The sequence below is a fragment of the Diabrotica undecimpunctata genome, chromosome 6 (assembly GCF_040954645.1).
Source record: "Diabrotica undecimpunctata isolate CICGRU chromosome 6, icDiaUnde3, whole genome shotgun sequence".
NCBI classification, from domain to species: Eukaryota; Metazoa; Arthropoda; class Insecta; order Coleoptera; family Chrysomelidae; genus Diabrotica; species Diabrotica undecimpunctata.
The window spans coordinates 45,851,156-45,864,515 of NC_092808.1; the positions used below are offsets into that span (position 1 = coordinate 45,851,156).

The 13,360-nt window shown below is 29.9% G+C and overlaps 1 protein-coding gene across 1 annotated transcript; it reads left to right on the forward strand.

The window, feature by feature from the left end:
• The first annotated feature begins 459 nt into the window (after positions 1 to 459).
• On the forward strand, positions 460 to 13,284 carry LOC140443405 (uncharacterized). Its single transcript, XM_072534647.1, has 2 exons — positions 460 to 1,303; positions 12,732 to 13,284. Exons 1-2 carry the CDS (start codon positions 530 to 532, stop codon positions 13,158 to 13,160), a joined length of 1,203 nt encoding a protein of 400 aa, XP_072390748.1. The 5' UTR covers positions 460 to 529; the 3' UTR covers positions 13,161 to 13,284.
• Positions 13,285 to 13,360: the final 76 nt, after the last annotated feature.

Consider the following 13,360-nt stretch of genomic DNA (forward strand, 5'->3'; position numbering starts at 1 on the left):
TACCTAAAAGTTATAAATCCGTACAAATATGTTTGGCCAAAACGTCTCCCCACCCCCTTGAGTGGTGAGTTTATCTTACCTGTACCGATAAGGATTGACGGTATAATTTTTTAAATACATTGTGTAAGTATTGATTTATATGTGATTCATTCTGGGTCAAATGATCCACTAAAATTTTCTCATGGGTTTTTAGTCTATAAGTATGGGCAGTGAGTGCGAATTTTTTATATAAATAAAAAAATAAGTATTTCTCATTGAAATACATTGTATCCTAATGACAAACATTTATGTAAAAACGCAACATATATTTTTTTAATTTATGTCAATAAAAGTTTAGGTATGTTGTTAACCTTGTACGCCGAACCTAGGGCAAGAAGACGAATGTAATCGACTGTATTACATAATGACTTATTATTATATATAAGTGGATTCAGCTTAAATGATTGGAAATGAATTCAGTACAGATTTAGTTAATAGAAGCGGCAGTTGTGTGTGCTTGATTAACTGTATACAACTTTTTTTTATAAAAATGACAAACTTACCACAAGATGTGTGTCAATTGGTCGAAAAGTCATTAAACCAATCGTTGGACAATTTAGATGTAACTATACATGTAGGAAATAAAAAAGGCGAAGGATATATTGGAGAAATAATATTTGCGTCTTTCAAAAATAAAAAAACATTGAAAGAGGATCATCTTGTCATTAAAAAGGTGTTTTCGAGTGATAAAGAAGAAACAAGAGCTTTTTTATCGCATTCGTATCTCAATGAAATTAACTTTTATATAAACATCTGGCCAGCTTTCAAAACATTTCAAAAATCGTTTATTTCGACAAAGCTTTTAGACGTAGTACCTAAATGTTATGGAACGTCATCTTTGAGTGGTAGTGAAAAAGTTATTTTAGAAAACTTAAAGTTTAGCAATTACGATGTACATCCGAAAAAAGTTGTAGTTAGTGATGCATTGTACGAAGAAATTTTTAAATTGTACGGCCAATTCCACGCAATATCTTTTGCAATGAAACATTATCAGCCAAAGGAGTATGAAAAACTGACAGAGCCTTTGCACAATAACTGGCTGGGATTCTTGAACACGGACCTTTGTACGAGGGGCATCATTGATACATTTAAGGCCCTGGAAAAAATTCTAGAATTAAAAAACGAAGACGATTTGTTGAGAAAAATTCAGCCATATGTCAAAAATGGCGTCAAAATATATGAAGAAGGTGTAAAATATAAGGGAGCTTATTCGGTTATTATTCATGGAGATTGTTGGAGTAACAATATGATGATAAAGTATAATGTAAGTTAACAGTTTTTACAACCAGTAAGTATTTTAGATTTTAGAATTTTCAAACACATTATCCTTTCGAATTGTGTTTTCTCGTCTTATCACACTCTGAGCTGGATTAGTCCTTTTTCTCTTTGTTTTAATTACAATCTTAAAGTATTTACTTACTTTACTTACTTTTACATGTCTGATTTTTAAATAGAGATGCAAAAATATTTAATCGGATCGAAAACAGTAAGTATTCTTAATGTATTTGAATTTTTTACTCTGAGGCTCATGCGCACAGCACTCTCGCGCACATACTTCTGGTTAACTAATTTTTGTGTTTGAGGGATGTTTGGTCATTTTAATTTGTCTGACTGATTAAATATAACTTTATTATAGTTCCATGAATAACATATTTAAAAATCAGACATGTAAAAGTAAGTAAAGTTCATTTAATTTTAGTGGAGCTTTAAAGCGTCTGACAAAAGTTCTGGTCCATGACAAGTGTCTGACACTTATTACAGTATGTTCAAAATAATATTCTACAAAATAGGTATAAAAATCAGTTATGTAAATTTAAGTTAAATAGCTCTTATTTTTAGTTACCTTTCTCACCTGGTACCTGCCCAGGTGTCATTCAGCAAGTTTCATAAATACGTAGGTATTCAAAGCACATTTGTCTCCAAGCTGCTCTATCCAGTAGTTTTTGTACCCAGTTCATTATTTCCAGTGTCCTTAAATTTCTTTTAACTTGGTCCTGCTTGCCTGTTCCTATAGTAGGTCTGTCTTCCTTTTGGTTTTTCTCCTTCTGGTGTCCACTCGGTTAACCTTCTTTATGTTGCGGTTTTTTAATTTCCTGAGAATATATTAATAACACATAATCCTCTGTACTTTTATTATTCTGACAATATTTTCCCTGTTCAGTATATAATGTATTTCAGAATTCATTAAAATTTTTTTTAATTTGGTTGTTTTTCTTTTTCTAAATATTCTAATAATTTTTCTTTTGTATATCTTTACAATTTCTTCTTATTTACCAGTGGGACTGATTATTCTCTGTCGTATTTATGTTCTTCCATTATGTGTAGTATTATTCCAAGGTATTTATCTGCTTTTATTTCTTTAAGGTAATTCTTATGGTAATTTTTTGAGTTTGTTCTTCCTCTTACAATGACCATTATGCTATTTTTGTTGCTGTTCCCATTTGGTGTAACAACTTCGTAATCGTTGACTTTTTCAGTCTATCTAAAGCCTGTTTGTAATAAATAAATAAATGTCGTGTGTTTCTACAGCATAGTCCCATAGTCGTACCATTTTTTATTTATTTGTTACATGTGGATAACGTCAGTCGTGGATTGTGCTCTTTCGTATCCTATCTGATATCCTACCAGCCTGTTTTTTAGAATTGTAAATAATATTTTATAGGTGACTTTTAATAATATAATAGCTCGGTGGTGTTTTCACTTAAAAAGATCATCTTGTTTAGTTACTGGCACCATTGTCTTATTCGTCGGCCATCTTTTCGTTCATCCATATTCGTAAGGTGAGATCTTATAAAGCTCCATTTTTAGTAATTTTGAATTTAAATAAACTATAAATAAATAATTCTTGAATGAAATTATTACTGTATAACGTTGAAATGTTGTTTTTTTTATTTAATTAGAAAATTGCATTGACCAAATGCCCATTAGCGAAAAATTAATGGATTACATTAGGTACAATTACTGCATTACAATTTGGTTTATTAAATATTGTGGTCCTTATTAATGTCTTTCAAGAAATTCAGAGTATTGTTAAAGTTACAGTCTGCACCTAGAGCTTCTAGAAGTGCTCCTGGTATCTTGTTGTTACTTCGTTGTTGATTATAGAGGGGACATTCACATAGTATGTGCATTATCGTAAGTGTCGTATTACACGTTTCACATCGCGGCGGTTCGCACTTTTTAATTAAGTAATTATGCGTTAACCTAGTATGTCCGAGTCTGAGGCGCGTTACTATTATTTATTGACTTCTTGACGTAGGTAACACATTCCATGTCTCTATGCTGGGTTTCACTTGTTTTAATTTTGAATTCGACACATTCCATTTATTTTTCCACGCACTTAAGATTGATTTTTTTATGTAAGCTTTTATATCCGTTGATACTGATGTGTTTACGATTTCGGAAACGTCACTCACTATCGCGTCTTTCGCACTATGGTCAGCAGTTTCGTTGCCTTTTATTCCTATATGGGATGGGATCCAGATAAAATTTATCTCATTATGATTGATATAAGCCTGAAGAAGGACCGTTTTAATTTTTATTAAAAGCGGGTTTTTTGGATACAGTTGTCCGATGCTTTGTATGGCACTAAGTGAGTCTTTTAAGATAATATATTTGCAGTTTGTTGTCAGATTGATTAGTTCTATGGCGCGATAGAGAGCATACAGTTCAGCTGTATATACTACTAACAATAGATAGTTTAAATTTAAGGAACTTCTCTTGAGTTACTACAGATGCTCCCACACCTTCGGATGATTTTGAACCATCAGTGTATATCTGGGTATGATTTTTATAATGACTAAGGATGTTTCTAAAATGGGAAATAATTAAATCATGATTAGTGAAGTTTTTGTCAAATGACGTAAGTTCAAAGTTATATGATCGTATGTTTTGAATCCAAGGTGGATTATGGTCATATGTGTATGGAAGACATTCAGGTATGACAATATCACACAGATGCAAATATTCTTTTATTCTTTTGTAGAAAGGTTTAACAGAACGGTGATTTGCATTGAGGTTTGGGAAATTATCAATAAAAATATTTCTATAGATAGGATTTTTTGCATTATCCTTAATTTTTGTTGCATACGTTAGACTAAGGTAAGCTCTTCTATTATTTAACGACAATTCATTTGCTTCGCAAAGTAAACTTTCAATTGGTGTTGTACAAAAGGCTCCCAGACATATTCTGAGTGCTGTATTGTGAATAGTGTCGAGCTTTTTAAGTACTGATTTCGATGCTGAGTCGAAAGTTATAGCCGCGTAGTCTAGTTGCGATCGTATAATAGTTCTGTATATAATTAACAAGATACTTTAGTCTGAACCCCAATTCTTGTGTGCTAGAATTTTTAGTAAATTTAATCTTCTGTAATATTTACATGTTAGATTATTGATATGTTCTTTTCAATTCAACTTTCTGTCAAAAGTAACTCCTAGCAATTTTAGCGAATCTTTTTGTTGTGGTGATTGGTTGTATAGATATAATGGGATTGGTGTACTGACTTTGTTTTTAGAAAATACCATATATTTAGTTTTAGTTATAACTCTGTGCAAGTTGTGAGAGGTTGTTTAAGTTTTTGTTTTGACCAAATATTACGAGATCGTCAGCATATAAGCGGCCTTTAAGTGCAAGTTTTAAATTTCGTAGAACATCATTTATGGCAATTATAAATAGCGTAGGACTTATAACAGATCCCTGAGGAATTCCATTTTCTAATTCCACTTTTGAAGACAAGTTACCATTTACTCTAACTTGCATATACCTTTTATATAAGAAGTTTTTTATAAATGCAAGGCAGTGTCCTTTAATTTCTAAATCGTACAGTAATCTGATGATACGGTGGCGCCAAGCTGTATCAAAAGCTTTTTCAATGTCGAAGAATATTCCAATACAGTTTTGATTAAGAGAGAAGGCTTTATGTACACTGCATTCTAGGTCTATAATATTGTCTAGAGTTGATCCATTTTGTCGGAAATGTTTGATAAAGTATTCGAAATTTTTTGACAATTTTGTTGTTGCACTGGCTAAAAGTAAATAATAAATTCGAGTTTAATCGATTCCAATATTAAAAATAACTATTTCTAAATATATTTATTAATTTATCTTGACAAACAAATATACGGATATACAGGGTGATTGATTACTGTGATATAACTCGGTAGGTCCATTATAATACTAGATAGCAATAAAAGGTAATGACCAAAAACTGTAGCCAACTGTGGGGTTTACATTACAAAATTGATTAGGGTTTCACAGGGTGTTTGACAAAATAGTGGCAGAACAAACTTTAGTTTCTTTAAATGGGACACTCTATATTTTATTCTATATTTAAAATATTCTTTACTTCCTATCACAACAATATAAAGTTTTGTTATGTGATATAGGGCATTTATAAAGTTGTAACCAATTTTCTATGAAAATGGTAAGAAGTTTAATAACAATGATCCATTTCTGCCATATTTTATTATTTATCGTCAAAATTTTTAAAAATAATTGATATTTCTAATTTTTTTTTATATCGAATACAGAATGTCCAAAGGCAAGTACATTATTTTATCCGTTAAAAGTTCCGTTAACATACTTTAATTTTTATTTTAATGTTCCCTATATCTAAAGTTATTATTTTTTGAGATATTTTCATTTTTCAAAGAAATTATTAACCCTCTCAGGACTGCAACTTGCAATGCCACACAGACGGCGGTTTTTAGCGTGTCTTATGGACGGATGGCACATATATCGGTCAAAAACAAAATGTTCGGATACATTTCCGCGGTCAGATTCTCGGGAAGAACCGCGTTAAGAATTTAATACTCGACGTTTCGGCACCCATTTTGGAGCCATTTTCAAGATGAATACGGTTTTGTTCGAGTTCGGGGTCTCAATCTGCCTATTCCCCTCACTCGTGGCGTCTATATATAAGTATCGTGTTCTGTATAAATAAAATAATCGTCAAACTGCACTGAGGTCTCAATCTGCCTACTCCACAGTGTCGAGCTACTCCATTTTTTTAAATTTTTTGGTAGAAATGTGCATTTGTTTTAAATTTTCTTTAGTATGGTATATCTCGAAGCATGAAACCACACACAAACCTACATCACATTCTTTACACATGTATCTCGATACCTTGTGTTTTTGTCCGTTTCTTTTGTATGCGAACTCACAACACATCTTCTAGAGGCAGTTTTTGTCCTTTCGGTTACTGAAACAAATGAAGAAAACTGCTTTTCCTTTAATCTAGATGTCACCACTGACATGGATGTTGGTTTTTTTCACTTGTTATTCATATCTGAAATTAAAAAAAACTATATTAAATGTAAATAAAGATTGAAAAACCAAAACTTACCTTTTAAAAATCTAATGTATAAGACTCAGTTGAAACTTGGCAAGCGGCATTGGCATAGTCTGGTTGGTCAAAAACAGCATGGGCATTTAGTACACAGATATCTACTGTGTGAAAAAATATTTTTTTATACCATTTTGTGATCTTCCTCATGCAATCAATGCTACCTATCATCATATCCGAGCGTTCGATTGACCACATTTGTTTATTGTACTCAATAACACAATATAGTTTCCTTGCTGATTCTTAAGTAGCAGGATCAATTTTGTCAAGAAGAACCATTTTATTTTCATGCATTGTTGTTATCATCGTAACATCTCTTCTACCTTTTAATTTAAACACCAAGCAAATGTCAGAATTTCTCCAATATACATTTTTCAATTTTTTTTTTTTGCAAAGAAGGCCTATGAAGTCTTTTAGATCTAACAGTCTTACACGAATAACATGACAAGATTAGACCGCTATAAAAATTGTCAATAAATAGTGAGTGGCCTTGGTTTAGATATGGTTTCGTAAGCAGATCCACAATATTTCCAGTGGCACGCAAACCTTTGATAGATTATTTGGTAGAATACGTATTCTTCCCAATATAAACAATAAAATCCAGAACAAAATCAGTCTCGCAGTCACATATAATATAAAGTTTTATACCAAAATCGTGGCGTTTGGTTTTTACGTACTGTTTAAAAAGGATTTTTCCTTAAATAATATCATACTCTTATCAATATTGAGGTTTCCAAAGGGATATAATTGTGACTTAACTCTTTGTTTTATTTGTGTCAAAACCTCCTTTATTTTATACAAGCAATCTCCAGCTTCTGCATGTTCATTGTTAGAGAAATGCAAATATTTTATAATTTGTAAATATCTGTTTCTTGACTTTTTTTGGTAAAAACTAAGGAGTACCAAAGAGGATTTTTTGACCTATTTTTCTTTACTTTAAGCTTTTTGTTTCTGGACATAAGCATAGTCAATCCAAGAAATGTAAAGAACTTATTTAAATAAAGATTTTTCTATTTTTATCATTTTTTTGCAAAGCTTTCGCAAATCTTTATTTGCATCATCAGGGTGCTACAATAAACAAAATTAGTACAAAATACAGAAAAGGAATTATTTTGCATCTTACACTAATTGAGGTTGGTTGGTTAATTTACAGGCAAGATACTCACACCCATCTTACGAGAACTTTTATTAACAAATTAGGGTATAAACTTTTAACTATTGAAATAAACATTAATCATAAACTAATAAAATCATTAGAGAATAAATTAAATACCCTTAAGTCAAATATAATTAGTAGTACTCGTGAACATATTTGTAATAATTTTATTCAGAAACAAATGAAACACTATAATTTTTCTTTTCATAAGATAAAAAATAGTAATATTAATAAATTCAACAATTTAAAATCTACTATGTTGAACAACCAACTTATTACTAAGGATGCTTGAATAAAAAATATCTCCCGAGTTGAAATTCCATCAAACGTTATTAAGTTTCTCTCGTTAGGTCCTAAGTTTAGCATTGAACCACGGTTAGGTATTGATTCTCCTATTAAACCGCTTTTATCAGATATTGATTTTATATCATCATTTATTCCGGATCCTGATTGTAGAAATATTGCAATTGCTAGATCGATTAACATAATCACTAATAACTCGTTTAAACGTAGGAGTTCCCCTTCTCTCCTACAAAATCTCTTTGAAGAAACTAAACGCTTCCTCAAATCTCACCCTGAGTTTGTAGTGACTCAATCCGACAAAGGTAATGTTACCGTAATAATGTTGAAAGATGATTACTTTAAACTTTCTCAAGAGATTCTTGATCAGGGTTCATCCTACATAACCCTCCCTAGTGACCCAACTAGTAATATTCAAAATAAATCTAATGCCATAATAAAACGCCTTTGGCAACAGAAACAAATTGATTTGAACACAAAAAAGAGACTCTCATCCTATAAAAGTGTTGTTGCAAAATTCTACACCCTCCCTAAAATCCATAAACCTAGCTTAACTATGAGACCTATAGTTTCCTCCATAGGCTCACCAACTGAACATATTGCAGGCTTTCTCACCAATATTTTGACCAAAGCTTATGATTCAAATAATGATTACTACATCAGAGATTCTTTTCAAGTTGTTGAGTTATTTAACAGAACTGTATTACCACATAATTATGTTCTCGTTAGTCTAGATGTGGTCTCCCTCTTCAGTAATGTTTACTTAAATGCCGTTCTCCGATCTATTCATAAACACTGGAATAAAATTTTACAAGTATGTAGCATCGATTACGATATGTTTATTGAGATGATAGAGTTCTTGTTTAATTCCACTTGCTTCTCTTTCAATAACAAATATTATAAACAAACCTTTGGCACTCCTATGGGAGCCAGTATCTCTCCAATTCTAGCTACATATGTAATGGATGATCTGTTGGATATTATTTTTCAGGTTGTTCCTTTCAATGTTTCTTTTATTAAAAAGTATGTTGATGACATTATTATGTCGTGCCCACAAGGTTTAGAATTTGAGCTCTTAGACATTTTCAATAGCTATGACCCCCACATTCAATTTACTCTTGAAAAAGAGGATCAAAACCAATCTGTTCCTTTTCTCGACACAATGTTTATTAGAGAACTGGATAACATCATTACAATTGATTGGTATAAAAAAAAGTGTAACTCTGGAAGATATCTCAACTACCACTCTTACCACAAGTCAAGCATGAAAATTAATCTAGTCAAACAAATGACTACACGAGTTCGTAAACTAGCTGACCCTGTTTTTAGAGAGAAGAATCTCAACATCCTTTTACAGTTGTTCCTAGATAATTCTTACCCCGAATCCTTACTTAGGAAAATCATCTTTAACACATCCTCTGTCATACTCAACACACAAGTAAACCCTCCCCAAAATACAGGTGCTATGAAAGTTAGCTCTGATTCCCACTCACAGACTAACAATATTTCTAATATATCTTTTGTATCACTTCCATTTATTAAGGACGTCTCTCCCAAATTGACCAGAATTTTTGCTCAATACCTACCAAATGTAAAAATTGCTTATAAAAGCACTCTAGTTGTGGGATCTTTGTACAAGTCATTGAAAGATAAAGTACCAAACTTAGATAAAAGTGATATTGTCTACAAACTTAATTGTTTGGGCTGTGAAGGTTCTTATATAGGTCACACCTCCCAAAAAGTTTCTAGCCGCTTGACTCTTCACAAGAGTGACATTAGGTTACACCCTGATAGATGTTCTCTAGCCACACATGCTAACACAACAGGGCACTCTTTCGATTTTCCAAATGTAAAAATCCTATCCACGGAGACCAATTATTTAAAAAGATTGTTTCTCGAGATGGCTTTCATTTTTCAAGAAAAAGAAACTATTAACAAAAAGACAGATACCAATAATTTAAGCAACTTATATTCATTATTGTTAACTTTGGATAAACATGAATCTACTAATACAGACAATTCATCATCAACAATATAAGTTTAATTATATATGATATATACAATACCTCTACTACTTCTTCTAAAATAAGTCTTTTTACCTTTTCTGTTTCAAGTTCAGCGTCTATCAGGTATACTATTACCTTTACATTGTTATCATTAAGATCTAACGTTCTATCGTTTTAAGTTGGCAGTAACGAATTCACAACCAATTCTTTGTTTCTGATAAGAATGTTTATAACCTAAATTTTATTTTATGACATGTTCTGTAATTATTTTAACATAATTTTATTTAAGTGTTCATGTATATGTGTTTTAAAGTGTTTTAAATATGTATTTGTTAAAGAACGTTTTTTAAAAAACAATTTTGGATAGTTTTCACCATCATTTGTAGGGGTCAAATGAGTTGCCCATTTCATTTGATAAACATCACGACAACCAACCTCAATTAGTGTAAGATGCAAAATAATTCCTTTTCTGTATTTTGTACTAATTTTGTTTATTGTAGCACCCTGATGATGCAAATAAAGATTTGCGAAAGCTTGGTTTACTAAAAAGAGTACTTCTTTGTCCTATCTTCCGCTGCACACCCAAATATTTGACTTTTGTATATATATATATATATATATATATATATATATATATATATATATATATATATATATATATTGATACGATTAGGGTTTATAGAAAATAATTTATAAGTTATATACTACATAATATTAGATATTTGGTTGTTTTAAATAAGTTATATACTAGAGAATTTAATAAAAATTATTTATGTGAGGGTATTTTTAAGAAATTATCATATAATAATTGTAAAAAGTTGTATTTTAATGTTGTAAATATATTTAAGTGAGCCATGTGCATAGGCAACCAAAAATACTCTCGAAGTGACAGATAGAAATTAAGAATTATAACGAATATAAAGTGGGGTTATAATAATATATTGTTTGAAATGTGTATTTTATTAAATTAGAGTGTTAGTTACTAATTTGAATGTTTATTCTGATCTGAAAAGCCTAAATGTCAACAAAATTATCAATGGAACATTAACGAATTCTCCAGAGTGAAGAGTGTGACCATTGTTTACGGTCGAACATTCTGGAATAATGATTATGTGGGTGGATGGAACAGATATTTTTTCGAGAACATCCATATCGAAGAAATAGAACGAAATTGGAACATGATATCTTACCAGATGGTTCTAGAATATCCAAAAAGATATAAATACCCGTGATTTGGATTCAAGATGGCAGTTTTTAGTCAGAAGTCAGGCCAGTTCATTATGAAAGTTAGTAGACACATTTAGTTAGTGAATAGTGAAGTAAATTGTTCAGAATTTTCAAGAAGTCAGTCAGAAAAGTTTAGTAAGAAATATGAAAGTTAGTTGGAGTCAGTAAATCAGGTACAAATAGTCAAATTGTTTAATATAGTGAGTTAAATGAAGATTAAAAATTATGCATATAATTTAATGCACATTTATAATTATACACAAATATTTATTGAAGATAAAAAAAGGTATATTGGAAGAAATTAAATTATATTATGGTTGGAGATTAGTATAAATCAACTTATAATAATTGGATATTGGTATATTGAAAAGAAGAATAAATATAAATGCTGTTTGCTGGTTTGGTTGGTGGTGTATAAATGCTGGTGAAGAAAACTATATCTTAAATTGGTAGAAGCTGATAATTGGAAAAAGTAATTTCACAAAAAACAAGGATAACTGAAGTACGAAGACATTCAGTGGTGATTAGAATCTATATAGTAGAAAACAGTTCATTTAGGCATTCAGTGAAAGAAAGGTACAAAATTTTGTTAATATAATTTAGTTAGTGTCATAACAATTTCAATTTTGAAGATAGTTTTGTTTAAATTTTAGATTGTCTATAGAATTTAATTAGTTTTATAAGAATATCAATTTAAAGATAGTTTATTTTAAATTTACATTGGCTAGGTTAGATATTTATATGTGTGTTTCATAATAGTTATAATAAAGATAATTTAAAAAAGTACTTACAAGCTAATTCTTTGAGAACCGCGATAAAAACCCTATATATTATATTATTAAAAATACTCATTGCTCATCATTCAAACAAAAAACACATCATAACAATATATATATATATATATATATATATATATATATATATATATATATATATATATATATATATATATATATATATATATATATATATATATATATATATATATATATATATATATATATATATATATATAATATGACCGTTTAATTTAATATAAAAAAATGTGCACTCGTAAGTGAATGGGATATTTTTGGTCAATTTCGAGATAAAAAAAGAAAAGAGTTGTGCTACTTTACCTTTTTATTGAATACGTTTCGCCCACTATTCAATGGGCATCATCAGTTCATCTTTAAAAGATCTGTAGCATTAAGATAATATTATGGTGAAGACACATCAAAAATTAATTTACTAAATAAATCAGCAAAAACACAGAATGCCGGAAGATTCCCAATTTAAGTAATTTTATATTAATTTGTTTTATAATTTTAATTATTAATTTTAATTTAATAAAGAGTTTAGATGTGTCCTAAGCTATTTTATTTTTTTTTAATTGCTGTTTCAAGAAATTATATAAGCAGGTTTACATCAATTATCAGGTTATGTAGTACTTAGTTATATTTATTTTAAATTAGTTGTATGGGAGTGACTAACCAACGAAAGGAGGAAGACTTATTCCAATTCTTGCTTTAATTTTATTTTGTTTATGATAATATAATAATAGTTTTTGTTTATAATAATGGTTAATTATGTAAATAAATAACCAGATAATTATTAACTATACAAATTAAATTATTACTTGTTTTTTGCAATCTTACTGTTTATCCTGGCCTTTTTTAGAGCTTAAAGAAAATAGAAGATATAAAGTTTATAGATTACCAAATGTGTATGTCAGCCTGTCCAGTGTATGATCTATCCTACAGTTTTTATTCCGGAGCAAGCAAAGAATCATTAAACAACTGGGAAAAGTATTTAAAAATATACCATAACTCATTGGAGAAATCCTTAAAGGAGTATAACCTGAAAGTTGATGATATATTCCCATACACAGAGTTAGTAAAGGAGTGGAAAAACAATGTACAATTTGGATTTATTATGAGTCTAATGATATGGGGTGCTAAGTTCGTTCAAGAGGATGATATCCGCGATTTGGATGTAACCGAAGGTGATGTAGATTTACGACATCTTAGTGAAGCAGAAGGCTATCAACAGGCTGTATTTAATTTAGTTAAACATTTTGATAAAAACGGATTTTTGGTTTCTTCTTAGTAGCTTTTTTTTAACAGTTTTTATATAAAAATAATTGTATACCATAATCCTATGTGATATTTTTAAACTGAATGTAAAATTGTATATAATTAAAAAATATGGAAGAATATTGTTTTTTTTTTCTAATAATAACCGGCAATCTACGATATTTTTTGCAATTAAATACGATGTTAATGGGGAATACGAGGTTATAAAACAGG